The sequence below is a fragment of the Emericellopsis cladophorae genome, assembly GCF_022114955.1.
Source record: "Emericellopsis cladophorae strain MUM 19.33 chromosome Unknown NODE_23_length_310842_cov_116_589050, whole genome shotgun sequence".
Taxonomy (NCBI): domain Eukaryota; kingdom Fungi; phylum Ascomycota; class Sordariomycetes; order Hypocreales; family Bionectriaceae; genus Emericellopsis; species Emericellopsis cladophorae.
This window is the reverse complement of record NW_026250948.1, coordinates 21,394-46,502: the sequence shown is the minus strand read 5'-3', so window position 1 is coordinate 46,502 and position 25,109 is coordinate 21,394. Positions and strand designations below refer to the sequence as shown.

The 25,109-nt window shown below is 51.3% G+C and overlaps 10 protein-coding genes across 10 annotated transcripts; 5 read left to right on the top strand and 5 right to left on the bottom strand.

The window, feature by feature from the left end:
• Positions 1-204: 204 nt before the first annotated feature.
• J7T54_004013 (uncharacterized protein) lies at positions 205-855 on the top strand (the record flags this gene model as incomplete). The annotated part of the gene is made up of 2 exons (XM_051506528.1): positions 205-225; positions 283-855. The coding sequence occupies 2 exons, from the start codon at positions 205-207 to the stop codon at positions 853-855; spliced, it is 594 nt and encodes a 197-aa protein (XP_051362097.1).
• A 465-nt stretch (positions 856-1,320) lies between these two features.
• Positions 1,321-4,689, bottom strand: J7T54_004012 (Histone-lysine N-methyltransferase; the record flags this gene model as incomplete). Its single annotated transcript, XM_051506527.1, has 3 exons — positions 1,321-1,424; positions 1,471-3,771; positions 4,620-4,689. The coding sequence occupies 3 exons, from the start codon at positions 4,687-4,689 to the stop codon at positions 1,321-1,323; spliced, it is 2,475 nt and encodes an 824-aa protein (XP_051362096.1).
• Positions 4,690-5,855: 1,166 nt separating this feature from the next.
• On the bottom strand, positions 5,856-6,978 carry J7T54_004011 (uncharacterized protein; the record flags this gene model as incomplete). Its single annotated transcript, XM_051506526.1, has 2 exons — positions 5,856-6,922; positions 6,975-6,978. 2 exons carry the CDS (start codon positions 6,976-6,978, stop codon positions 5,856-5,858), a joined length of 1,071 nt encoding a protein of 356 aa, XP_051362095.1.
• A 753-nt stretch (positions 6,979-7,731) lies between these two features.
• On the top strand, positions 7,732-8,263 carry J7T54_004010 (uncharacterized protein; the record flags this gene model as incomplete). Its single annotated transcript, XM_051506525.1, has 2 exons — positions 7,732-8,033; positions 8,101-8,263. 2 exons carry the CDS (start codon positions 7,732-7,734, stop codon positions 8,261-8,263), a joined length of 465 nt encoding a protein of 154 aa, XP_051362094.1.
• Positions 8,264-10,068: 1,805 nt separating this feature from the next.
• J7T54_004009 (uncharacterized protein) lies at positions 10,069-10,363 on the top strand (the record flags this gene model as incomplete). The annotated part of the gene is made up of 2 exons (XM_051506524.1): positions 10,069-10,171; positions 10,224-10,363. 2 exons carry the CDS (start codon positions 10,069-10,071, stop codon positions 10,361-10,363), a joined length of 243 nt encoding a protein of 80 aa, XP_051362093.1.
• A 1,675-nt stretch (positions 10,364-12,038) lies between these two features.
• Positions 12,039-12,768, bottom strand: J7T54_004008 (Peptidyl-prolyl cis-trans isomerase B-like protein; the record flags this gene model as incomplete). Its single annotated transcript, XM_051506523.1, has 3 exons — positions 12,039-12,210; positions 12,266-12,392; positions 12,441-12,768. 3 exons carry the CDS (start codon positions 12,766-12,768, stop codon positions 12,039-12,041), a joined length of 627 nt encoding a protein of 208 aa, XP_051362092.1.
• A 1,027-nt stretch (positions 12,769-13,795) lies between these two features.
• On the bottom strand, positions 13,796-15,180 carry J7T54_004007 (putative dipeptidase-like protein; the record flags this gene model as incomplete). The annotated part of the gene is made up of 3 exons (XM_051506522.1): positions 13,796-14,264; positions 14,391-14,982; positions 15,036-15,180. The coding sequence occupies 3 exons, from the start codon at positions 15,178-15,180 to the stop codon at positions 13,796-13,798; spliced, it is 1,206 nt and encodes a 401-aa protein (XP_051362091.1).
• A 1,104-nt stretch (positions 15,181-16,284) lies between these two features.
• On the top strand, positions 16,285-18,590 carry J7T54_004006 (to RhoGAP and Fes CIP4 domain protein; the record flags this gene model as incomplete). Its single annotated transcript, XM_051506521.1, has 4 exons — positions 16,285-16,330; positions 16,377-18,011; positions 18,077-18,360; positions 18,546-18,590. The coding sequence occupies 4 exons, from the start codon at positions 16,285-16,287 to the stop codon at positions 18,588-18,590; spliced, it is 2,010 nt and encodes a 669-aa protein (XP_051362090.1).
• Positions 18,591-19,197: 607 nt separating this feature from the next.
• On the bottom strand, positions 19,198-22,404 carry J7T54_004005 (uncharacterized protein; the record flags this gene model as incomplete). Its single annotated transcript, XM_051506520.1, has 4 exons — positions 19,198-20,604; positions 20,785-21,320; positions 21,381-21,594; positions 22,078-22,404. 4 exons carry the CDS (start codon positions 22,402-22,404, stop codon positions 19,198-19,200), a joined length of 2,484 nt encoding a protein of 827 aa, XP_051362089.1.
• A 1,182-nt stretch (positions 22,405-23,586) lies between these two features.
• On the top strand, positions 23,587-23,988 carry J7T54_004004 (Calmodulin-like protein; the record flags this gene model as incomplete). The annotated part of the gene is made up of 3 exons (XM_051506519.1): positions 23,587-23,635; positions 23,688-23,900; positions 23,954-23,988. The coding sequence occupies 3 exons, from the start codon at positions 23,587-23,589 to the stop codon at positions 23,986-23,988; spliced, it is 297 nt and encodes a 98-aa protein (XP_051362088.1).
• Positions 23,989-25,109: the final 1,121 nt, after the last annotated feature.

Sequence of the window (25,109 nt, the reverse complement as noted above, 5' to 3'; positions counted from 1 at the left end):
CATCAAAGGCCGGAGTATCACTGGGATAGCCACCCGCAACCTCGAACTTCTGCTATCAACCCCTCTCGGAGACGCTCAGTGTGGGTTCTAGGTCTACATCATCGAAAGATCTAGCCCAAATCATCGTGACAGCAGGGCGGAACGAAGAATCTGGACTGGTCACCAGGCCCGAGAACGGATCCCAAAAATTGCCACCATCTCAAAATGGATGGCAGGTTTATACATGTAAGCCAAGTTGGAACGTCCACAACTCCCACTGACCAGAGTCGACAGCCAATACAGGCGAGCCAATTCGACATCCTTGAATGGTATCCCAGGTTCATGTCATGTCACCAGTACTTCATGGAGGTGGCCCAGCACAAGGAGCACGTTCAGATGGTAGCAGCCTTCAACAACATCAGGCTGCCTTTTGAGAAACGCCAACTTGGCCAAGACACAACCCCACACGCCGCATCTTCCTCGACGCGACCACAAACCCACAACCAAGCGGGGGAAGCCAAAACACTCCTACTGCCTTATATCCGCCGCCTCGTGGCCACAGGCTTTGACGCACCCGATATTCTGGAGTTGTTCTTCGGGCCGCATTGGGTGCAGGGAATCGGGAGCTTCCATGAGGTCGAACGGCGCAATTTCTTGTTTGCTTGCAAATCGACCAACTGGTTGACGGTCAAGAGTGCGTACGATATGGAGGACGGGCAAGTGCTGCCCTTTCTGAGAACATTGAAGGATCCCACTGTCAGAGAAATCGACAATGCTAACAAGAGCTGGTCTGAGTGGTTGGCTTTGCAGGACTGGCTCGTCGGTCCATTGTCGCCATCCGAGGGTGAAGCTGGAATCAAGGAGGAAGAGATATAAGATTCGGCTGGAAAACAACAATTCGTGATGTGCACACAGGCTTCACAATGAAACACGCTCTCTGAAGAAGGTCCCGGCACAAATCGCCGGGCCCTGTCCATTAATTTTGAAGGCCGAGTGACTATTCAGAGACGCCTGACCCATGCGGCCTGTATAGTATAGGGAAAACCAATAACGCTATGACAGGATCCCCAAACGTCAAGCATGTCAAGCTCCCTCCCCTAGCCTTTGCAACACTTGAATGAACCAGACGCCGGCATGATTGTGAAGACCCATTCCACCCTCCTCCCTGCACTGCAGTGACACCACCAACGGTCCCGAGCCTGCCAAAATAGCTGCACCGCAACACACATGGTTGTATAGATATTTATATTCTGCATGCAGTTTAGATACCATTGCGCGCTATACAGCGAGCACGGTAAAATAGGTTGTGCAGCTGCAGCTGGGCGCTGTCGCGCACAAGGGCTAGTTGAGAAAGCCTTTACAGGCTGGTGTGCCACAGAGACAGGGTATGCGGTCGAGACTGCCAATTTCTCTCTCAAACTTGTAGTCGTACGTGAGCTCCTCATCTGACCTAATTAGCGATAAGAAGCCTACTCGGGCGGGTCAACCTACTAAGTGCAATGTCGCGTAAAGCATAGATGACAATGCGTTTGCTGCCCTCGACTTTGATAATTTTGGCCGTGCAGTTGGGCATGCAGCTGTGATTGATGAACCTGGCAATACCACCTTTCTTCGTCGCATCCACAACAGTGCTCTCATCTATCCGGAACAGATAGCTACTGCCGATTCCGCTCTTGAGGTATCGATTTTCACGCAAGTCGGCAACTTGTTGACGCACGACCTCCCCAACATATTCAATGATCATGTCGTCCTTGCTTATGTTCTCCATGGCATACAAGCCCCAGTTGTGGATTGCTGAGCGAGCAAATTTGACGGGCTTTTTCCGCTTTTTGAGCTGATTGAATTTGAAGACGTCTGATGTGTCCGATCCAAGATTTTTCTTTTGGTCATTGAGCTCGGCAACAAAGCGACGGTTCGACGCACGATTGGCGCGGGAGTTGCCCTTTGTTGCTTTCTTGTCGGCAGCCAACCTAGCTGTATCGATGGCGCTCGAGCTTTTCCCCGTCTTCTGCCGCTCTTCTCTCGCCTTTTGGACCTTGATGTGATGAGGAAGATATTTTGACTTTTCTGAGTTGAGGATTTTCTTGACCCCTTCCGTCCGCGCGCATCCGGTTGGATTGGGTATGTAATAACCATCAATGACAACGGGGCGATGGCAGTCGCCCTCATCAGAGGAGTTGAGCTCGTGGACGCGTTGGTGCCTCCACAGCCAAAGTTCTGGATTGCAAATGTTCTTGGTGTTATATTTGCGTTGCAGTCGGCTCAAGTCAGGTGCATCAACCGGGCCCATGGCCAGGCTCTCGAGCGCCCATACGTCAGGCTTGAAGCCATCGGGAATATCGAGGGCTGGTATCAAAGGTTCTCGAGCAAATAGCTTCTCGTCAAATATATCCGACAAAACGTGGGCGGAAGATTCGTATGCTGCTTTCTCAGCCACGTCCAACGTCAGATTGCGATCATTGTCCGGCTGAATATGCACCTCAACCTCGTCGTACTTCGGTGTCTCGGGTTCCTCGACCAATTGCTTTGCAGCCTTTTTCTTGTTCTTCACGGCCTTTTTCCTCACAGGTGCAGGAAGAACTGAGAGGGGTGTCTGCGAACGCGACACATCGAAGCCCTCTTCAGAGGTGGGCTCAACTTCCGGCGTATAATCGTTGACGCGATACCTCGAATCATCGTCGATGGGGTCCAGGTTGACGCCGGAAAGCCCCTCGTCTGCCTTCTTCTGCCTTTTGAGGGCTATCTCGACAGATCCTTTCTGTTTGCGCTTCCTTTGGATAGCCGCAGTGGCAGGCGCCAGGCTAACTTCCGTCATAGAGTCTTCCTCACCAGGACCCCAGGATCCGTAGTCGTCTCTGGACACATCGTCGTCAGTGCTCATACGGCTGCGAGGCCGAGATTCGGGTTCTTCACTACCAGCGCCAGCCAAATGGCCAATGCCAAGCTCTTCCTCCGAATCTGAATCGGACCCAGCACTGCGCAACCAATCGTGGAGTCCACGAATAGCCCTGGGGCGCCGCGGAATGGCGCGGCGGGCAAATGGGTCAACGAATTTACCACGATTCGTTTGGCCGCTTTTGCGAATTCGGGGCAGAGAGCTTATTGCCTGAGGCCGCTTTGTGCGCCGGTCAATGGGATCCGCGCGTGGTCCGGGTGTTCCAATGCGGGAGCTGTCGTTGCCATCGTCCCGCATTATGGCATCTTCTCGATCATCAAAGTGATCTATGTTAAGCTTCCGCCTCTTGGCCACGTGGTTGGCTGGCTCCAGGAACTCCTCAAGAAAAGGCGCTGCCACATGCGTGCGGATATGTCTGATTAAGTGCTGGACCAACTCGCTTCTCACGACTTGAACAGCTTCATGAACCGGATCAAAGTTCTTGGCCCTTTGTTTTTTTTCTTCGTCCAAGTCGTTTTCTTCCTCTCGCCTGCGGCGCACCTTTTCTTCATCCCTGGTACGAGTCTGCGGCTGGTCGACGGGGCGGCGATGCTCGTAGCTAGAGACAGGAGATATCTTCTGTGGCGTTGGCCGAGACTGCCGCGGCAGACGAAGCTGCATGGCCATGTCATAGTTGAAAAACTCTGTATGGTTGGTTCTGACAAAACATCTGTCGGCCTCGTTCCGGCCATCCTCGGTAGTGGGAAATGATATGTAGAATCCCACACCGTCGATGCGGATGATTTCGTCTATCGAGTAACCTCTCAGTCGCTTCCACAAATGGGGAACGATGCTGGCCAGTGTAGGCACACTGGTGTTAGATATGAAAATGTGCGGGACGTTGGCAAGCTTAGCATCTATACTCTCGGTTTGTGGTCGCGAAATAATGGGGGGCTTGCATGCTTGTCGGTGCGCAGCTGGCCCTGTAGGTGCTGCCGGGGGGACATTGGCTTTTGGTCCGGTCGGCGGGTGCTTAGCAGTGGCCGCAGCCTGTTCATGCTTTTTTACTTGTTCCTGCTTCTCCCTGTCTCGCCGTAAATGCTCTTCGAGCATCCGCCGACTTCGCCGACCCTCAGGATCGTAATCCACCCGAACAAATTGAGCATCTATCTTGATGCCTCGCGCTTTGACAGCTCTTCGTGCCGCCTCGATTGCGCTTGTTGCGGAGGTACCAGGTCTCGTGGCATCGCGATACCTGATGGTGGCGAACCCGAGGTAGCTACCAGTCTCTGGATGCATTTTATTGCAGCTTTCGGCGATTTCTCCAAAGATGGCAAAAGCTTGTGTGACTTTGTTGAAAGGCAGGAACGGGTTGAACCTTGTCACAACAACCTGGGTTGGTGGGCCAGGCCCGACTGATGTCTTTGGATCAAACGGGTACGGTCTTAGGTTGTCTGGTGCGCTTCGCAATCGGGATTTGGGCAGGTAATAGTCGGTATTAATATAACTCAACTGCCCGTCTGGGTGTGCCAGTCGAGGATCTGGTGGGGGCGCGTTATCATCCTGCCAAAAGTCAGCTGTGTGCTTCAAGAAATATGGCAACCTTTAACGACAGACGGAGGCTTGTTGTGATGTATTGAGACGTACCGTGGTGAAATTCTTGTAAACGGGCTTCATGGATCTGCTCACCACTTTGTTACGAAGTCGCTCGAGGAGCGGATCAAATGTGCATTTGACACCCAGTACTGGATTAGCTAGGTCACACCATGGTTCTCGATGTATCGCTGAATTTTGACATCCAACAGTGTCGGCATGGAGGGTGACAGCGGTAGCATTGTGTGCTGGGTCTGTAGCGTCCTCGCCAGGTGCTGATGGGAGCATTTGTGCGTCGAGGGCTCCAATGGGAGCTGTAGAAAGAGGCGAGTCTTTCACGGTGAGTGGCGTGGTATTCGCGGTTGAGCAGCGATTTACCGAGGTGGTCGCTGCAGCCTTGGCACTGAGAGACGAAGACGCGATGCTTGCGTACGAACTTGCAGAGTCGACAGTGTCAGGGATATCTCCAGGTGATGATTCTTTTCGCCGTTCGACTTGTAGGGAGGCTGTCCCAGCGCTGAACCGTTCTCGTGCCCCCCGAGCCTCGGCGTCTGCCCTCGGCTTGGGAGCAGCAGGGAAGAATTCCGCGAAGCCCGGGGCATGAGATGGTCGAGTCATCATAGAGCGATGAACTCAAGACACTATATGTCTCGCGTCGTTGCAATCATGATATCTCTGAAAGGTTGTGCGAAGTTGCGCCTTCACGATATCGCTTGGGAATGTTTGGCGAGATTCGACGACGTGATCCCACCGCGATGTAGCACCTCCACGCGACCCGCAACTTGGCGATGAGGATGCGCGAGCGCTACAGTTGGCGAGGAGAGGGTATCGGGAAATTCGAGGCCGGAACGAAGAGAAAGACGTGGATCGATACTAGCGACGCAATGCGACCGTGCTGCAACAATCAGGGACGCGTGGGAAGGTGGTCCGAATGTCTAGGCTGATCAGGTCGAAGGAGGTCTCATCAGAGTGAATCGCGAGGGTACACGCAAATCCCGTAGACGAGACGAGTAAGGCACAAGCCAGCTTACTCCAAGAAGTGAGGCATTAGCCACACCCCTCAGCCACACTATGGCGTGGAGTTAGAGCTGATCTGGACTAGTACGGATACCTTACGTTAATTAGCAGTTTTGACAAACAGGTAGCCCTGCAGTCAGTAAACACGCGAAAGCTATAATTAAATCATTCATTTCGTAATAATTAGAAGTATCGAACAACTTGAGAATCTCTTGGGAGACGCAAATTTAGTACTTCGTTGTCGCGTGAGCTAGCTTCACGATTTTTTCTGGGTGACGCTACTAATACTTGCCGCTTGAAACGGCTTCTAGACGATCGACCGAAATGTGATGAATCTCATTATGCCGAGCTGTGTTTGGACAATCGCGAGACAACTGTTCAAGCCTTCGACCTAGGCGATAGACTGCAGTTGAAAGTCCTCTTCCTCATCTAGGACAAGAAGCCCGTTACCAGATAGCACCCCACCATCATCACTCTCCGAGTCGGCAACATTCGGGAAAGCAAAATCAAGTACTGAGATCGCAGCGTTTTTGCGCGGAGCAGTGGAAGAAGACGTTGTGGAAGCTGAAGATCTATTTTTCTTCGATTTGTCGGCAGTGATGGATGTGCCGGAGCGGAGAGCCGTACGCTGGATACGCTCATGCGGAGGAATCGATGAGGCTTCATCTCTTGTAGAGTTTATGTGCTCCAACGTTGTCGCCATCGATGACTTGGAAGACACGCCAATTTGGCTTCGGTCTTTGTGAACAGGCAATTTCGGGCCACCGCGGCCGTTGTTTCCCAACGGTCTCCAGACTTTCCTGGGTAAGTTCCGGAGCGGGGCTGCAGTGCTCATGTGCTGCTTGCGTAGAATAGATGGCTGAGCGTTTCTCCTATCAGATGTTGTCGACCTCGTCGACAACGGCCCACGACGTGCTATGTCTCGAGGCTTGACCTGTCCTGTTGCTCGAGAAGTTTTGGGCGTCCCGCTGGCCTTTATTGGGGTTCCGCCGACGCCCTCCAAATCGAGCATGCCCCAGTCCAAGTCCTGCAATTGTGCCTCATTGTATACCTCTGCGTTACGCAGAGCAATTGCTTTCTCTGCTCGGAGGTCTTTGTCTTGGAGAGATATGCCATCTTCATCGACGGGGTCAATGAAATTCTCGTAGTAGCCGTATAGGAGCTTGTCGTTTCGAAATGTTTCGAACGTCAGACCACCGGACGGCAAAAGATCAGACCGATAAGGTGCTTCCAAAGGTCGAGGCGGCGCGTACTCGGGCTCTTCGTCGTCCGATTGTATAACACGGATGCTCTTTTGTTCCACTGCCAGCGTTGGGTTAGACTGTTTCTTTGTTGTCGTCGGGTTCTGGGTAACGGCGGTTTTGCTGTCGGCTAAGAACGTCTTCTGATCAACAGGCTGGCCTGTCTTGACATTCGCATTCGTTGTTTTGGCTCCTAAGGGCGCTCTTGCTGGCCCTTCTGTTTGGACAGGTGAGCGCGAGCTAGCTGGGAGAACTGAGGATGCACTTACGCATGGGCGTCTTAGGAAGTTGTCGGCCTATGCCACCTAATTATTCGTCACAAGGTGTTCAAAAGATCGTTTGCGTAGCTTACTACGTAGAATTGGTTTGGCATTTTCGTTGCCATCATTGCAGGGAGTTCCGGCGAATCGGGCACTCCTGCTGCTTGGTGCTTGCTTCGTAGGGACCTGGCGAGAATGTGCAAGATTCTCTTGATTATGCCGCGCAGCAAACATGCTGGGTGTGAATTACAGGCTCGCTTTCGGTATCGTGGGTGATACTCTTCATAAGTACTAGGTAAAGTAATGAATCAAGTTTCTGGTGGAGTCTGTTTTTTACCATGCCAAGCCGCAGCAAAATGTTGGCCGAGCAACGCAGATATTGGAGTGCAGCTTCCACGGCAGCGACGGTCACCGACTCACCGTTATTGCAGTAGCAGTGGAGAGGGACCTTACCTTCCTACCTGACCTACCTTACCTTAAGGTAAGGTACCTTACCGAGGGGCACTTGCACCACTTTCTACTTCCCCACCCCTATTCCCTACACCACATCAACCTCCCATTCTCCTCCATTCCAAACTGCCACATCGCGCTTTGGACGTCGATTCGTAAACTGTGAAGGCGTCAATACACCTTACCTCTTAGAGCTGTTGACTCACCCAATTTCACCATGGATCGCATCAAGGAGGTATAGTCGCCCGCTCGGTCCTGCAGTTGGCCGTAAAACAGCGTGAAGCATCTATCTTGGCTGACACTTTCAACGTAGAAAATGAACTCTCTACGCCTGGAGGCGGACGAGGCCGTAGCCAAGGTTGAGGAGCTTCAGGCTCGTGTCAAGACCCTGGAGCAAGAGAACCTCGCCAAAGAGCAGGAGATCACATCTCTGCAGCACAAGAACGGAGTTTTGGAAACAGATGTCGACAAGCTAGAAACTTCGATCAAGGACTTCAAGAAATCGGCCGAAGAAGGCCAGCAGCACGGTACTCAGAACGAGACACTCCAACGCCGTCTTCAACTTTTGGAAGAGGAGGCCGAGGAGGCAGACAAGACTCTACGCGAGGCAAACGAGAAGTACGTGAAGAGCTCAGACGATGCATGTACAGACCAAATTACACGACAGCTAACGCTCAACTCTCAGGCTCCGGCAAACCGACGTCAAAGCTGGCCACTTCGAGCGCAAGGTCCAAGCTCTCGAGCAAGAACGCGATCAGTGGGAGCAGAAGTACGAGGAAATGGCAAAGAAGCACTCGACCCTCCAGAAGGAATTGGACGATCTCCAGGCTGAGATTGGCACCATCTGAGCGGGTGTGCCGATAATGTGGAAGAACGATGTTGCCAGATAGCGTGCATGATGGATATTGCTTACGGGCATCTTTGATCTGATCAGAGTTGGCGTATGTACCATCTGTTGGAGGTATAGCTCTGCTCGACTTTGAGGGGCAGGCAATTTACGGCTTTCCTAACAGAGAGATGTCATGTCTATCTTCTTTTATTCTTAAGTCGTTGTTTCGTGTCCGTGAGCTTCCTCTCGAGTTTAGTCTCATAACGAAACTTTGGGGCCTTTTTCTTCTTAGGCTTCAGTGTTGGTGGCGCTTGCTCAATCTTGTTCTCAGGAGGCGCTTGTTGTGATTCTTGGTCGAGTTTGGGATCCTCGCTAGGCTTTTCGAACCCATCTCGCGACACATTGACTGACTCGACCGTGACTGTGGTGAAACGGTCTTCGTCAACATATTCCTCTTCTTGATCCACCAAGTCCTGCTCGGGCGGATCAGGAATACCGTCCCATTGCTCTTCACTCCCGTCGTCAGAAGTTGACCCATCCGCCAAAGAAGTAGCAGCATTCGATTCCTTCAAAAGCTTGTTCACCATCTCAACATGTTCTTCTACTTCGCGTTTGCGATCTTCGCGGGCCTGCCAAAATCAACATCTGGCGTTTCACAACGTCTGAACTAGGGGCAGTACCTGTTTCCTCAGTTCAACTTTCTCCTGCCGAGCCTTTTTCGCGGCTTCATCTTGTGCATGTTTAATTCGCTGTTGTTTGCGTTTGTGGAAGCCTGTTAAGTATTCGTGGCGGGCATCGTTGTCGAAGGAAATTTCTTCAATTGCAGGAGCTGCCTTTCGTTTCTTGGAAGGGGCTGGCAGAATACTTTTCTTCGGTCTCGGTTTCGCGAACATATCGAGTGGACGAATGTCACTGCTAGATGTAACCTTCGAGTTGGATAGCTTGGTGACATCAAATTTCTTGAGTTCCATGGCCGGATGCTGCGAAGCTTCACCACGGTGTGCACATATCGGGGTTCGCTTCATAATGATGGCTTTACGTAAGCAGAGTCCAACTGAACCGACAGTGCACCGCATCATTTGCTACGGAGTACGGATACGTAGCGTAAGTCGTGATCACCAACTTCAGGAGCTCAACTTTACTAAACATCTAATTACGATGCGCTGCCACATCCTATCCTGCGCTCTGTCACTTGCCGGGCTATCGGCAGCATTTTCTGATTCATCATCCTTTGTTTTGCTGTCATCTCACCCGTGAGATAACGTACCAATCTGGTTTACTGAGCTAACTCGTGTAGGATTCCGAGGTCACAAGTCAGTGATTCGATCCAAGTCAATAATTCCGTCCTCGACAACGCGCAGCAATTTCTGGGACAATGTCCGACTACCAGCTATCTCCTTGTCAACCAGCCAGGATTGACAGCTGCGAGCCTCCGAGGTCCGAAGGGATGCTCCCTCCCATGTCTATGCAAGGCTGCCGAAGCTTCGTCAGTCCGAGGAAAGTATATCGTGCCGGAAGTGATTGGGAACATGGGCTTGGATACAGTGGAGCGTCTTTCCAGGGACGTGACCCAGGCTTGTGGCAATCTCGACAAGGAAGCCACCATTACTGTTGTCGACTTCGCGACCAGATCTGATGATATTTGGTCAGCCATAGGTAACCCTTCCCTGAACGTCTGGCTTGCATCACAAGCTCACCATCCGCACAGACGATCGCCTAGCCAGAGCCATTGAGCACGCCGCCGCAGGGAGCGACTACACTATAGTACTGCTGTCGAGCCCTGTCGAACCTGTGTACGAAGCATCATTTGACATTCCTGCACAAATGGAGCTGAAGAGAGGTGCGCAGCACTTGCAGCGACGCAAAGACAATGGAACAAACTGGGACGAGCTGCCTCTCTTCGAGAAATACCAGTTCTTCACGCCAGGTACGTCTCACTGGCTGAACCTCTCAACGATGGCATAGACTAATCACAACAGGCATTTTTATGGGTGCCATCGTTGCAATCATCCTGCTTGCGATCCTTGGTGTTGGTTTGCGCGCTTTGTCGAGTCTGGAGGTTCCATACGGTGCATTTGAAAAGGACATGGGCCCGGCAGCGCAGAAGAAGCAGCAATAGTGCCTTGGACAAGTTGTAAGAAGACTTTGCAAGCTCCGTTTGCATTTTCAAAGGTCGGGGGGCTCGTAATGCTGTTGCAATTGTACTCAAGGTGGTCAAGCCGAATAAATCTTTGCTATGCTTCGCGTCCCTGGCTTGATACGGCCCTGAAGGTTTGCATCTGGTAATGGACGATTCTGCGATATCATAGCCATGCATGTTCACCGGATGTAACTCGAGTGTGAATCTCCTGGCCAGGTTACACCAAAAACTGAAGGCGTAGATTGTGAGTCTGCGATTGGCCTCCAGCGCTTTGCCAGTGCGTCTCCAACATGATGCTTGAATCCCTGAAAGCCTTCTTTAGACTGCCATCCCCGTTCATACCAAGTGTCCCGGGAGTAGAAAGTTGGCAATACCCTCTTTGATCGCGTATTCATGGCCACAATTGCCGCAAACAAGCTTTCCCTCCGATATAGACGTTTCCAACAGCAAATGATGCAAGTCTTTCAAAACTTTCTCGTCGTTCTCAAGTTCTTCTTTCGTCGGTGCCGCTTCTGGTAGTGCTGGGAAGCCCAACTAAAAAGAAGCGCGTGTGGTCAGAGCGATGATAGGAATGATAGTGTCGGGGGGCGACCAGTCATACCTCTGAACAGGTGCTCTTCAACGCTTCCCAATCAATGCGTGGCAGCACACTTATAATCATTTCGGGCTTGAGCTCGAGCTCATCCTGCACGAGTTCAGCGTCCTTGGGATGTAGAGGGTATGAGTTGGGCGACGTTTTGCAGGCCTTGACTGCGCACGTCAAAAAATTAAGACTGAGTATCTTCATGATCGCGAGGTGCCTCGGGGTTGTGCAACAGTCACTGATATGTGGGATGGTTTTAGTGAATGAATGTCGTCGCGCGTGCACTATGACTCGTGTGAATGTCCTTGAATTCTGCTTGAACCTAGAGCTACATACTAGACTAGCTACTAGTGGTGAATGGGCTACCCGAGAACTTCCTTTGATTGGTTGTAAGCACACAGTGGGTCGTCACCTGTACAACAATCAAGTATGAACGTACCATAACTAAATTGAACCGCAGAAATGTAGTTGCCCTCGAATTGCTAACCTTTAGTAAGGCTTCGTAAAGCTTGCGCTTGTCGCTGAGGTTGGCTAAAGCACGTTCAGTACCAAGGCACTGGCAATGTGAGGTCATCAGCAACTTCTGGCTCACCATATGGCAAGTTGGTTGCAGGCGGTAATAGGATTTCGAATGACCGTCGAACCTGGCGTGCAGAGCCTAAACACCACAGCTAATCAAGTAACAACGCATCTGCAATTGCATTCCACCTAGAGGATAGCACCTACTAATCTTACAAAACTGTCGAACTATCGATGCACTCCTCTCTAGCTAGTCCCTTTTCATGCAGCGGTCTTTCCGTGCAGATCACGATGGGTGTTATGCCGCTGGGCTTTTTTCACAAATCCGATGCAAACGGCTAACACGATGCAGATACCAAATAGCTTTTGCCACGCAGAAAGGCCACTAAGCTGATCAATCGTATTCGACGGGGGTATCGCAGTCGGCGCTTGTACCTTCAAGTCTGGACAGATACAGGAACAATCAGCACACCGCGAGTACTGAGCCCTTCGTCATGAATGAGGAGGAGAGGTAGTGGGTACTGAGAGGCCCAAGAGGTTTTGCAAGTGCTTCTAAAGCTCAACGTGGGTACCTTCGGGTGGAACTTCAAGTTCGCCGCTTTTCACAATCTTGACCGTGTCGACAGGCTTATCTCCGCGAGCTGTCTTTGAATTCTGGATCTTATCGACAATGTCGTAACCCTCAAGGACCTCGCCGAAAACTACATGACGACCATCCAGCCATCTGTGATTGGTCAGTTTCCTTCCTGGTACCTTTGGCAAGACGGTGGGAAACTCACGATGTGATGACAGTGGTTATGAAGAACTGTGATCCATTGGTATCGGGACCAGCATTTGCCATGGATAGCATGCCCTTCTTGGTATGCTTCAGCTTAAAGTTCTCGTCCTTGAACTTATTGCCGTAGACTTGGATGGTTGTCAACATGAGAACCAACATGAGATTCAAGTACTTACTTGATTTGCCACCTGTGCCATCGCCTTTGGTGAAGTCGCCGCCTTGAATCATGAAGTCTTTGATCACACGATGAAACGTCGATCCCTCGTATCCAAATCCCTTCTCGCCGGTAGCAAGAGCACGGAAATTCTCCGTTGTCTCAGGGACTGTCTTGCCGTAGAGACCCATGACAATACGACCAAGGCTCTCATCGCCTTGTTGGACGTCGAAGTACACTTTGTGAGTGATCTTAGGTCCTTTTGAGGCGTCAACAGTTTGGGAAAATAGGACCGCCAGCACCCCGAAGAGCACGACGAAGGTGACAAGGGATCTCTGAATGCCAAACATTGCGACAGCGATTTCAATGAACAATGGGTAACAAAAGAAGAGAGAGAGAAAGGTAAGTAGAATGGAGAGGCCACGTTTTAAGGGACTTTGGTCGAGGGGCTAAAGCTGTGATCCTTCCCCGCTGACTATCATGCAAGAAGACTGGACCCATGCGCTCAGCCACTGGCACCTAACGGCTGGCCAGCGGCCAGCCTGCAGCTCAGGTTGATGTCGGTTAAAGGACTGGAGCGTGATTGGCTCAGTGCTCAGAACCTCAGACAGCTTACGTTAACCGGCGTCACGGTAAGTCGATAGTGGATCATCATCCACTAGTTTCCTCACCGTGGTTTTGCCGAGACAGGGACTTGGATGGATGGCTCGTTCGTCGATCTATCATCACGAAATCAAAGCCAATGTTTGCCGAAGCTGAAGAACGTGAACACGCGCTCTTGCCAAGATGGTAAGGCCAGCGAGAGATTGCGTATACTTGAAGATTCACTAACATGTCCGAGGTCTTCATAATGGGCGTCAATTTCGGCGAGGGCCGTCTTGTGAAGGTATGATTCCAGTTCATCCCGTGGAAGAACTGAACATCTGATCATCTGTTAGAAAGCCCTAGAGTCCTTCTACAACCTCGGGCCTACTTCCTCCTCCCGCATAATGGCTAAATTTTCGATACACAAGCTTGCCAAATGTGGATCACTGAATCCGCGGACGGTCACATCTCTCACGGCTGAACTATCGCAAATGACCATCGACAACGACGCACGAAAGCTCATGAACGACAACATTCAAAGGTTACGTGATATAGGTTCCTACAGAGGCAGGCGACACGCCATGGGATACCCGGTTCGTGGTCAGAAAACTCAGACTCAAACGTCGACCTCATCGAAACTCAACAGACTTCCACGGAGGGTTTAACAGGACGCTTGTGGCTGCCGAACGAAGATGTACTAGTACGAGCGGTGTTCTCGCATCACACACTATATATAATTTTAAACATACAGCCTTTGAGGCAACCCCAAATCAAAAGATTGATGGCCTTCTATCAGTAAGGGCCGTCGTAGGAAACGTCATCCTCAAGAACAGGCTCGCCTCTCGCCTGCAACCCTGCAGCGACTTCCTCTACTTCGGCCCAGACACGCAGCACATTCTTACCCACAATCTTGGCCGCATCCTCGTCACTCACGCCTCGCCTCAGAAGCTCTGCGACAAGGGCCGGATAACCCGTAACGTCTTTGAATCCTTCGGGGGCGTCGAGGATCCCGTCCAAGTCTGTACCGATGCCGACATGATCGTAGCCGATGAGCTCGCCAATGTACATGATGTGCTCGACGACTCGGCCCAATGTGGCCTCCTCCGGAATAGGCTCAGGCATTCCATCATCGGCCCCTACATCTCTGCAGGCTATGAATTGACCAGCGATGTTGACCAAGACTACCGAATTGCGCTGCTTGACCATGTTCAAGACATAGTCTTTGACATTGCGAGGATGAGGGCAGATGGCGTACGCCGAACTATGTGAGTAGATAACGGGTGCTCTGGAACCAGACCACTCATCATTGCCACCAAGTACATCAACCATCGTATCTTCGCTAGGCCCTGTTAGTGAGTTTGCCGACGTTACCTAATGGAATGCTCACCTAACATGTGCAATATCAACAATCATACCGATACGGTTCATTTCATTGATCAACCTTTTTCCATCCTCACTGACTCCGTTGAAGACAGGGGTTGCTTTGCGCATTGGGTACTCCTCTTGCGCAGCATCGGCGAACTTATTGTGGCAGTTGTGGGTTAGCGTCGCATAACGTACGCCGAGATCGTAAAATCGGCGCAGATTAGAGGCTTTGTTGGCAATTTGGTGCAGTCCCTCGATGCCCAAGGGCGAGATCAGCTTGCCCTCAGCCCACACACGCAGAGTATCGGTAGCATGTAGTCCCTGAGCATGGGAGAAGTCATCCGGATACATGGTGTGTATGCGGTGCATGAGGTCAATCTGGTCCAGTGTAAATTGAAGGCTCTTTTGAAGGTTCCCGTCAGAGAAGTCGGAGCCATTCCGTGGGCAAGGGGCCCAAACGCTCCAGAACGCGCCCCCCGACATGCCGTCTCTCAAGCGCTTGATGTCGGCATGGCCCGCCAGTGTGCCATTCTCGAAGGCCTTTCTCCATTCCTCGTTGTCGATTCTGTTCTCATAGACGCCTCTGATGAGCATAGGCATATCAACATGTCCGTCTAAAGTGGAGTGTGAGACTCCGTTGCCCAGCGGACCATTGAAACGAACTCACCGATTAGAGGCGTCCGAGCCAGCACGCGGCGGGCTCTTTGTTCGAAAGACGACAGACCACGATATTGCTCGAGAGTTCGGTAGACGCGCCCTCTGCCTGGGATGTGGAAGAAGCTCGCTGTGAAAATGATGAAGATCATGCTCATGATGACTATCCGCCAGGAGGGGGCTCTTCGCGGCCGGGTAGATGGCCGGGGAGCTTCGCCATCGCCCTTCTCAGGGCAAGGCCTTGCACGTATGCGATAGGGAGCAATTGGGTCCATCGCGAGTATGTGCGAGTTGGGATGATCGGTATGATCCGCCACTGTGGTGAACTTCCGACGTTGTTTGAGCGAAATGTACAGTATGAGGATGCTCAGGGCGGATAAGCTGTGACGGAACAAGTTTGGTACATGTGTTAAGCAACGGTCCACAATATATTATTCCCCCGGGCCATTCCACTGTATTTCGGAGCGGGAAAGTCTGTCAGGTAAGGTACTATTAGTAAGGGCCGTGTTCCCCTTCAGGAGGGAGGGTGGTAAGTATCAAGATTGGCGTCTGTTGACATCACCAGGCGTCCAAATCACATTGGGATTCGGGAATACATGTACACATAAATCACAGTCATTGACCCGCGCGTATCCGTATAGTAGTCTGAGGATAGGGCGGCGTGACGAGAACGATTTGAATGTTAATTGATCGTCATGGCCCATGGGCCACACCTGCGGACTTGGGCGTTTTCTGCTGACGAAACGTGGAGATCGTAAGCGGCAATAACATTGGCTTATGCTGACGGCCTGACGCTCGTGTTAACGACGCCTTCCCCCTTTCATCGTAGCGTCAGGTCCAGGGTCTGCCGCTCAGCTCTATACCTTAGAACCTAGGTACCTTACCATTAGCCAACGGGTCCCGTCCTCAGTTCAGAGGTCCCTGCTTTGTGTCACACGCTGCGATTCTTCTTCCTCGTATTCTATTAATTCTGCAAATTTGCGTCGCGCAATCATATACTTCTCTCTCCCTCTGCTTACGAAGCTGCTTGATTGTTAGCCTACTGCGGAGCTTCTCGCTCAGCATTCGGGTCCGACTTTGTTCGTCGCGCGAGTCTGTTCTTCCTCGACAGCTGTGCGAAAGGGCTGCTCAGACTCGGGCATCGCTCTCGCCCTTTGTCGCCACAACCAGGTCACCCGAAGTTGTCGACTGGTCAAGTGACAGCTTTCAGAACATAAACCACACATCTACCTAACCGCGTGGACGCATATGTGCTGCACACCATGCCTGGCTTTGCGGATTCGTTTTGGTCCAGCGACTACGCTGCAGGTAAGTTTTCATTGCGAGGTAGAGATCGCCCACTAACTACATTTAGGACTCGGTGTTCTTTTTGAGAAGCTTCAGCAGGGAGTCAAAGAGAATAGACAAATCCTGACTATTGCCCGCATGCGAGCCGAAGCCGAGGAAACTTACAGTAGCCATCTGGCCAACGTTGTGCCGGCGGCTGAAAAGGTATCGGGAGGCTTTTCGCGAGATGAGGGCGCTACTGTTCGGAAAGCCTACGATGGCATAAAAAGCGAGATGCAAGACGCCTCCGCAAACCACCACCGTATAGCTTCAAGCATCCGCGATCTTGTCGTCAACCCCTTTTCCAGATGGTGCGATGCCCACGAGAGCCGGTTACAAGACTCCCAGGACGATCTACAGTCACGTATCAAAGCTCACGATCGACAAGCGGAGTCGGTCAAGAAACTACGATCGGTCTACTTCAACAAGTGCCGCCTGATGGAGGATCTGGAGGAAGAAAACAAGCTAGGTTTTCAAGAACCCGAGGCGAGTCCGAAAAACAATACAACCCCGAACATTCCAGAGATCAAGGTGCAGGAGGACGAGTATGAGCCCGAGGAAGATGTCTTTGAGATCGGCGACGAGATCTACCAGACAGATCAAATCAAAAAGATCCTTCTTCAAATGCTGTCAACGATCAAAATGGGCGAACATAAGGTTGCAATCCTAGGCACGTATCAAAATGTGTCAACGGGTTCTGACATTGTGGAGTATGTCCAGCGCCATATGGGTGGGACAAGCATTAGCTATGCCGAGCGCATCGGCCAAGACCTCATTACGAACGGGTTTCTGCGCTTGATTGGCAATGTTGGCAGCGTGTTCGCCAATAGTTCGAAGATGAACTACCAATGGAAGACGAAGGCATTCCAACTGGCAGGCATTCCTGAGAAGAAGGCCCCTCTTAACCGAACCTTTTCCATGCCGTCGAACAACTCTGAAGTCGGAGGGGACTCTCCTGTCTTTGGCAATGTCAGTGAATACCTCGCCAATTGGAACGTTATGCCGAGTAGAGCGCACCCCGACGAGACCCCGCGTCAAAGATTACAGCGAGAGGCCAAAGAAGCGGACGACAAGTACAAGTTGGGTGTGAAGCGTCTCGATGAACTTCGTTGCGATCTAGAGGAAGCGATCTTCTTGCATCTCAAATTCCTTGAGCGTTGCGAATTTGACCGCCTCAAGGCCATCAAGACGGTCATATTAGACTTTTCTGGGGCTATTGGCAACGTCATACCGAGTCTACAGTCCACAGTGGACAAAATGATGCTCTTTCAAGAAACTATACAGCCTCAGGGTGACTTGAGATATCTTCTTGAGAACTATCGGACTGGCTGCTTTGTGCCGAAAACTGTCGTTTACGAGAACTACTACAACAAGGCGGATGAGCAGACTTTTGGGGTGGATCTCGAAGCCCGCGCACGGGCTGATAAGAAGCGCGTACCAATCATTGTTACAACCATCCTCACGTACCTGGACCATCACTACCCCGATCTTGAGGGTGACGAAGCCAGGCGCGGTGTATGGCTTGTCGATGTTCCACTTGCTCAAACACACAAGTTACGGGCCCGGGTCAACGACGGCAAGCAATTTTCGGCGGATATCCTCGCCGAATACGATGTTCCAACGGTCGCCAGTCTCCTGAAGTTGTATCTCTTGGAGCTTCCTGGTAAGTTTTCGTGTGAACCATTGTTGGTGTTCCTCCACAGGCTAACCCCTTGGAAGACTCTCTAGTTTCCTCTCATGTATATGAGATCATCCGTACCATTTACAACAACCCCGCGGCTAATGGCACGGAGAATTCCCGTGTCGCTGTCCTCCAGCAAACGCTTTCTCAGCTGCGCCTCACAAACATCGCCACGTTGGACGCCTGCATGAATCACTTCACTCGTCTCATCGACCTGACGTCAGCTGATGAGGTCTACGTTACAGCCCTTGCGGCTGTCCTTGCGCCGTGCATTCTACGTCCACGCACTCAGACGTCCCTGACTCTGGAGGAAAAGCATGCGTACAAACTTGTTCGTGACTTGCTTGCGCATAAAGATCACATTTTCGCTGAACTGAAGCGAATGTCGACACTCAGTCATTCAACGTCTGTGACAACCCAACGATCTCGGGCCATCAGCACAGACGAGAGCAATCGCAAAGCTTTAATGGAAGAGCGCAACCGTGCTCTACTGGAGAAGGCCAATGCGAATCGCAGCCGAGCTACCAGCCCAGCGCCAAGCCCGCGTGGCCATCGCCGTGACCGCTCTAGCGGTGGTCCAGAGACGCGTTTTCCTATACAGACAAGTCCTACTACAAGTGGTGATCGCCAACGTAGTAGTCTTGCGAACATTGGCAGCATCGCCGGGCCCAATCTGACCAAAAGGTCTAGCCTTGATGTGCCTGATGGCGGCGACTTGCCGAGCAGCAGTGATGGGCCAACCCAACAGCATAAGCAGACAGATAGCATTGGCGGGAGCAAGGAAAATGAGAAGCGGGACAGCACTTCATCGTCGAATCGCACATCTGCCAAATTTGTCGGCGGGCGTCGCGTGCCTACGGCACCAGGTAGTGAAACCTCTCGAGGGGTGACTTTGGAAGATAAGCCGATGGAGGATTGAGAAAGTTTGTCATACTTGTTGCATTGCCAGCGAGCCAGCCGGTGGAACTTACCTGGAAGTTCTTCAGTCAGTTGATTTGCTGTTTACTAGTCCTGCATATTCATGTATTTAACTGGGGAACAATAGCGTTCTGTGACGGATTGTTGCTGCGAATTTTGGTGCTGCTACAGGTTCAGGCTTGCTTCTCATTGTCGTCCCCTAAACTTGCACGAGTCTAAAGTATCAAAGCTGACCAACCATTTACCACTATTATTCAGTGGCTGCCTCGCCTAGTGTTACTTTTTTGGGTTTCCTGCTACTCGACTCTGAATCGCCATGACTTGTAGTCTCCATGGTGATTCCATGCTCTTCCAGTGGAGGCACCCTATGCCTCTTCTTTTTTTTAGGCTTCGCCTGCTCTCCAGATTGCCCTTGCACTACACTGGTCAAGTTCTTCTTCTTTTGCTTTTTTCGCTTGACTACTGTGCCTTCCGCGTCAATACCCTGTGGAAGGCTGACACGCTCGTTGGCTCGCTGCATCTCCAACCTCAATCGCTCAACTTCCTTCATTGCCAGTTGCATCTCTGCTTCTTCGCGCAGTCGCTGGTCATGATTCTCTACCTCACTGCGAGCACCACCTACTTCGAGAGCCAGAGAGCCAATATGACTGGAATCTACTTGCAAAAGGCCTTGACGCAGTTTCCTGGATTTGGTCTTCGGCTTGTTAAAGTTGTCAGAGTGGTTCTCAGAGTCGTATTCGCGGCCGGAGCTATTAGCACCACCCAGCGTCTCATCGTCTGCAACGATGATCTTCTGTTTCGGCCGGGTCTCAGGTCTCTGCTGGAACGCTCCAGCTGCTGGTTCAGGTGAGCCAAGATCCAATTGCATAATAGGGATCGAGTCGACGTCAAGTTCTGTTCCATTGTTGTCTTTGAGTATATTGTGTATTGGCGTCGAGGCTTTGGCGACGGCCTCGGCAGCAGGGATATAGAAAGGGTCGTCTTTGTTACGAGCATGTCGTTCTGCTCGCCGTCGGGCAATGATGTCAGAATCCAGATAGGCATCCTCCGAAGCAGACTGATATCCGCTGGGGACTTCTTTCGCGGCATCGACGACTCGGTTGATAGCAGGCAATGAGACGGAAGAAATACTTGTAGGAGCCGGCCTATGATGGTAGTATGAATCGAAGTCATTATCCGTGTCCGTGTCCGTGTCCGATTCCGGGACAAGTGTGCTTACACCAGATAGCAACGCGTCCAAGTCATTATGGATAGGCTCATTCAAGTCGATGGTATCTGGGAGAGGCACGTGGCACTGTGCGGTAACTGCCACAGAGTTGAGCTCCCAGCCATTAAACAGAGAAGGCACAGCTTGAGTGAGGAGCAGAGGGGGGTGCGTTGCCGACTCCTGTGTTGTTGCGATCTGTCCCTGAGCAGCGGCTTCCGCCGTGAGCCTTAGGAGTTCCGTGAATTCGATGGCACGGCCCTGCACGTCAAGGTTCGGATGTAAGGTCAACGTATCCAACGCATTAACAATACGGGTGATGAGCAGGGAAACTTGTGACATTCGGGTGGCATTCCAAGGGACCGACTGGTCACCAGCAATCGAGGAGAACACCTTGCCGATGGCTTGCAGTGCACTAGCTATAAGCCCAGGCACATGTGTTCTCGTGATAAGCTGGAGCAAGGAATCGAGACTGTCAGACGGGGAGGTGAGTAGCTCAGCAAACTCCCCAATAATCCAGCAAATGGATTTTAATGACGGTGACGAGACAGTGTGTCCAATAGGTGCATCGGCATTCACCCAAACCAGAACCACTTGCGAAGCTGCTACAACCGCAGCTCGCATAGCCCGTACCTTCACTGCTACATTGCGCAGCTCATCGCCGATTTGTTCCGAGACATCTCCAGCTGAGGATGGAGACTGGGAGTCCGATTTCAGTGTTGGTGCCACTCTCACCATCTGCGTCAAAACGTCGATGTACCACTCGAAGTCGTTGACATGGGCGTAGTTCTCTCTGGAACACATGTGTAAGACGCGGCTGATAACGTTGGCTCGATAGTCGTCGGGTAAAGCTAACGCTTGCTGATTGCCATTCTTTTGGAGTATAGCTTGAGACGCGGCCTCTTCGTCGGATTCGACAAGTTCCGCTGGTCCCCCCCCAAATGGGACATCTCTTGAAGGGCTTGAAGACTTGAGTTGTTTCATCAAGCGGCTCACCACCGCGATCAGACTGTCGCCATCTACCATGCCCTGCACAAGGTCAAGTGCCTGTATGCGAATAGTGATGTCTGGGCTGTCAATACAGTCGAGGATAACGTCTTCTTGCTGCGAGACTAAAAACGGGTGTGTCATCACAATCTTGTTGAAGGCGAGGAGGGCAACGTATTTTACTGCAAGCAATTAGCACTGGTTTTGCTCAAAAAGCAGCAGCAACCAACAGTTAGCGTCACCTCCATCCATTACCATCATGCCGCGAAGCTTGCTGACGCACAGCGTTGCGATTTCCTCAGCGCCAGCATCTTCAGCGCCAAGAATTCCGCCTTGAATAATCCCATTGATGCACTCGTACAGTAAGGACATGGCCGGCGTAGTCTTGATCAGTGTTGTGAGGGGCGGTAAGAGCTTCCTGACCAGGCGCGGCTCAAGGGGCGTCAGGGTTGCAAACTAGATTCGGTTAAGTATTGTCGATATTCTTGTTCGTGCATGGGACCAACCAGTTTAATTAGTTTAATCGCCATCCAGTTGTTTCCTCCATCTACAAGTAGCTCAAATAACCGTGGGGCGAGTGGCAAGAAATCGTGCGGTCGCCGCCATCCAAGCTCGCACACCACATTCACGATTGCTGCTGTGACACTAGGGTCCTCATCAGGATCCATCAATCGTTCCTTAATTTTGGGCCATGCTGCTCGAAGAGCTTCTGGGTACACGAGCGCCAAACGATAAAGAGTGACTAGGGTCTTCTTGCGGATGTTCGAGTGGCTGTGGCTTAAACGGGGCAACAAGTCGGATAGTGTGGAAAGCGCAAGTGAAGGTGTGATGACGTGTGGAAGTGTTGCTATCGGTAACGAAATGACCGTTGGCGTCGTTGCAGCGAGATCCTGAGGAAGACGTTAGCGGCTTCAATGTATCAGAACAATATCGCCCTACCTTTTTCAGCAAGTTGGTAGCAAGCATCAGGACCTCGGTGTCGGGGCGGAAGCTCTGTACAGCACCCAGGTACCCTACCCGCTTTTGATGGTACTTCGGCGACGACATAACTTCGAGCACGTGGAAAGATGCCCAGGACATATCGTGACCAAGCATTTCTAAGTAGATCAGCTTCAGGAGCGCCGTTGCCTTGAGATCTATATCCTGACTGCGGATCTCCGAGCGGCACTCCTTCAAGCTTTTCTGGACATAATCTTTCCCATTGCCTTTATGGTTCCGCAGCCCTCGAATGAGATCGTACAGTGATTTTTCGAACCTTGACTCCATTAGCCAACGAGTTGTTTGCGAGCTTTCGGGCGGGAGACGGATGCGGACATGATGTCAAGGCGCGCAACGGCAAACGCGATAATCTGGAGGAGGATCGTTAATTAGGATTTCGAGACGCGCAGTGAACGTTTAGTCGCATTCTGTATGTCGCGTGTGCAGTTTCGACGGTGTTGGCGAGCGCAGAGTGCTTGAATAGCACGGAGGAACTGCAGTTTGTTACTTGTTGATTGAGCTGGCAAGGTGCATGCAGATGATGGACAGGACGGCGCTAACCAACCCCACGCTTGGCATCTAACCCAGAAGCCGGCAAACACGTACAAGTACCTAAGCTACTATGAATCGTACCAATTAATCTTCACCTCTTAATACTGCTGTGCCACTTCCTACATAGTACTGCAGTAAACTTTGGTGACAAGGCGCTTGAGGGCTTCACTTAGGCTTTAAATTCGGGTATCCCTATCAAAGCCCCTGGAGAAAACGCAGCCGCATCTTGTGCTCGAATACTTAATAGAAATTTTGAACCTATGCCCTCCAGACAAATAGATCTAAATTTAATATAACAATTCATGTCACTATTTAGTAATTGTAGCACAACTGGTGAGCTCTTTAGTCTAATAGAACCACAGTGGTAGGTGCGCGCGTCTGCTGCAGCTAGTCGCCTCACTAAGCAAATCACCAGCAGGGCTCAGGATGCCCCTCATTGCCCCTCCTCATGTGCCAGTCTGATGATTGATCATTCCGACAGCATGTTTACCTAACGTCGCCAGTGTTTATCATTCGCACCACACGACGAATACCTTGGTTTGCTACTCAAAGGAAGCAATCAGACAATCGCCGCGAACTCTCTCGCCCGGTCTGTCCCAATCTACTAGACCTCATTTACCATGGTCATCTTTGCCCGAATCTTGTACTATTGTTGCATGCACTGACGTCCTTAGGCCGACGAGCTTACTGAGCAGCAAATTGCTGAATTCAAGGAAGCCTTCGCCCTTTTTGTAAGTGCCCCTTATCAGCTCTGTTCAGTCTCTGACCTGAGTAGGATAAGGATGGTGATGGTGAGTTCGAATTTTAGGCTTACGCGTGCGACTACTAATATGGTCACCAGGCCAAATCACCGTCAGTGAGCTCGGTACGGTGATGAAGTCCCTAGGATTGAACCCTTCCGAATCTGAACTCCAGGACATGCTCAACGAGGTTGACGCAGATGGAAGCGGAGCCATTGAGTTCAATGGTGAGTGTCACGTCCTCAAGAGCGGAGCCATATCGCGCTGAAACGCAATTAGAATTCCTCAACATGATGGCTCGAAAGGGCGCGGGGAGCGATCCAGAGAAGGAACTTCGCGAGGCCTTCAAGGTCTTTGATCGCGACGGTACTGGTACTATCTCTCGCGATGAACTTCGTCATGTCATGAAGTCTCTCGGTGAGAACTTGACGGAGGACGAGATTGACGAGATGTTGAAAATGGCAGATAAGGACGGCGATGGAACTATCGATTGTATGGCCGCTCTTCATAGTCTTGTTCCCTCCGCTTGGCTAACAATACTTCAGATAGTGAGTTCGCCGAGATCATGGCGCACAAATGAGCACGTCGGGCGGGAGGATGGACAACGGGAGGACGGGCACTTATGAATTTTTTCGGGTCGCAGCAAGATCGAAGCAATCGTGCAGCATACTGCAACACTATGGACTCGTCCGTTGTAGCTTTTCCTAGGTCCGTGCTGCCGTGCATGCCCATTCTATATCGCTGTGCTCCGGCCCCCAGGATCCGGATTTCAATCTTCAGGAGTTCTACGTAGTATGTACTGTTGTACAGTTGCGGTATTGTCGATCTGCTGACATGGCCTGAGGCTGATCACAAACTATTTCTTCTTTATATGGAAAGTAGAGACTACGCGTAAATGAGTAAATACCGCGCAACAGCCCAACAACATGGATCGGAAGTATGCCGGGAACATGAGCCCTCTCTGCCATTCCTCTCCTGTGATTGCAATCGAAAAGCGTAAAAATAGTAGGAGGCTCCGACTCAAGCAGGAATGTCGGCGGCAGACAGCCACCGATCATGGTGTTGAAACTTGAGCCCGCGTTGCAACTGGCGGGACAACGATTCGTTTCAAGTCATGATACATTGACGCCAAGAGTAATACTAGGCGCTGCCGCCGTTAAGGCGAAAGCGCCACTTAGAGAACCTTGCAACTGTTGCTTACTTACTTCATGAGGGCGAGAGTGATCGTAAGGTTACTAATTAGGTTCGGATTGATATTCTGTCAAGCAGCTGTCCTACCGAACGTCAAGGGAATGCCCAGACAAATGCGGGAGCGGTGGACCAGAACTACTCAGCTTGTTTCTGTAGAGGGCCAACACCATGATAAGACAGGGGCGGCCAGTGAGGGCTCTTTTGGTAAGATGTGGAATTGATGCGGCAAGCTTGATCGACGAAACTGCTATAATGATTAACTTAGCATTCCAGGCAAGCAAGGTCACAAAATCTTGGCTCAAGTGTTCGACTCCAATTGAGAACATCTTATCGATAAGATAAGTAACTGAAGACCTCGGGAGCGCGAGCTCTTCAATGCCGGGATCACTCAAACAAACGCAAGACGCTGGAACAGAGGCCATCAATTCATATGCGCACAACATCGGTCAAATCGCCTTACTCGATCACGTACGCGTCAGGTCTTTTGGGCCCTATACGAGCCGAGAAAAG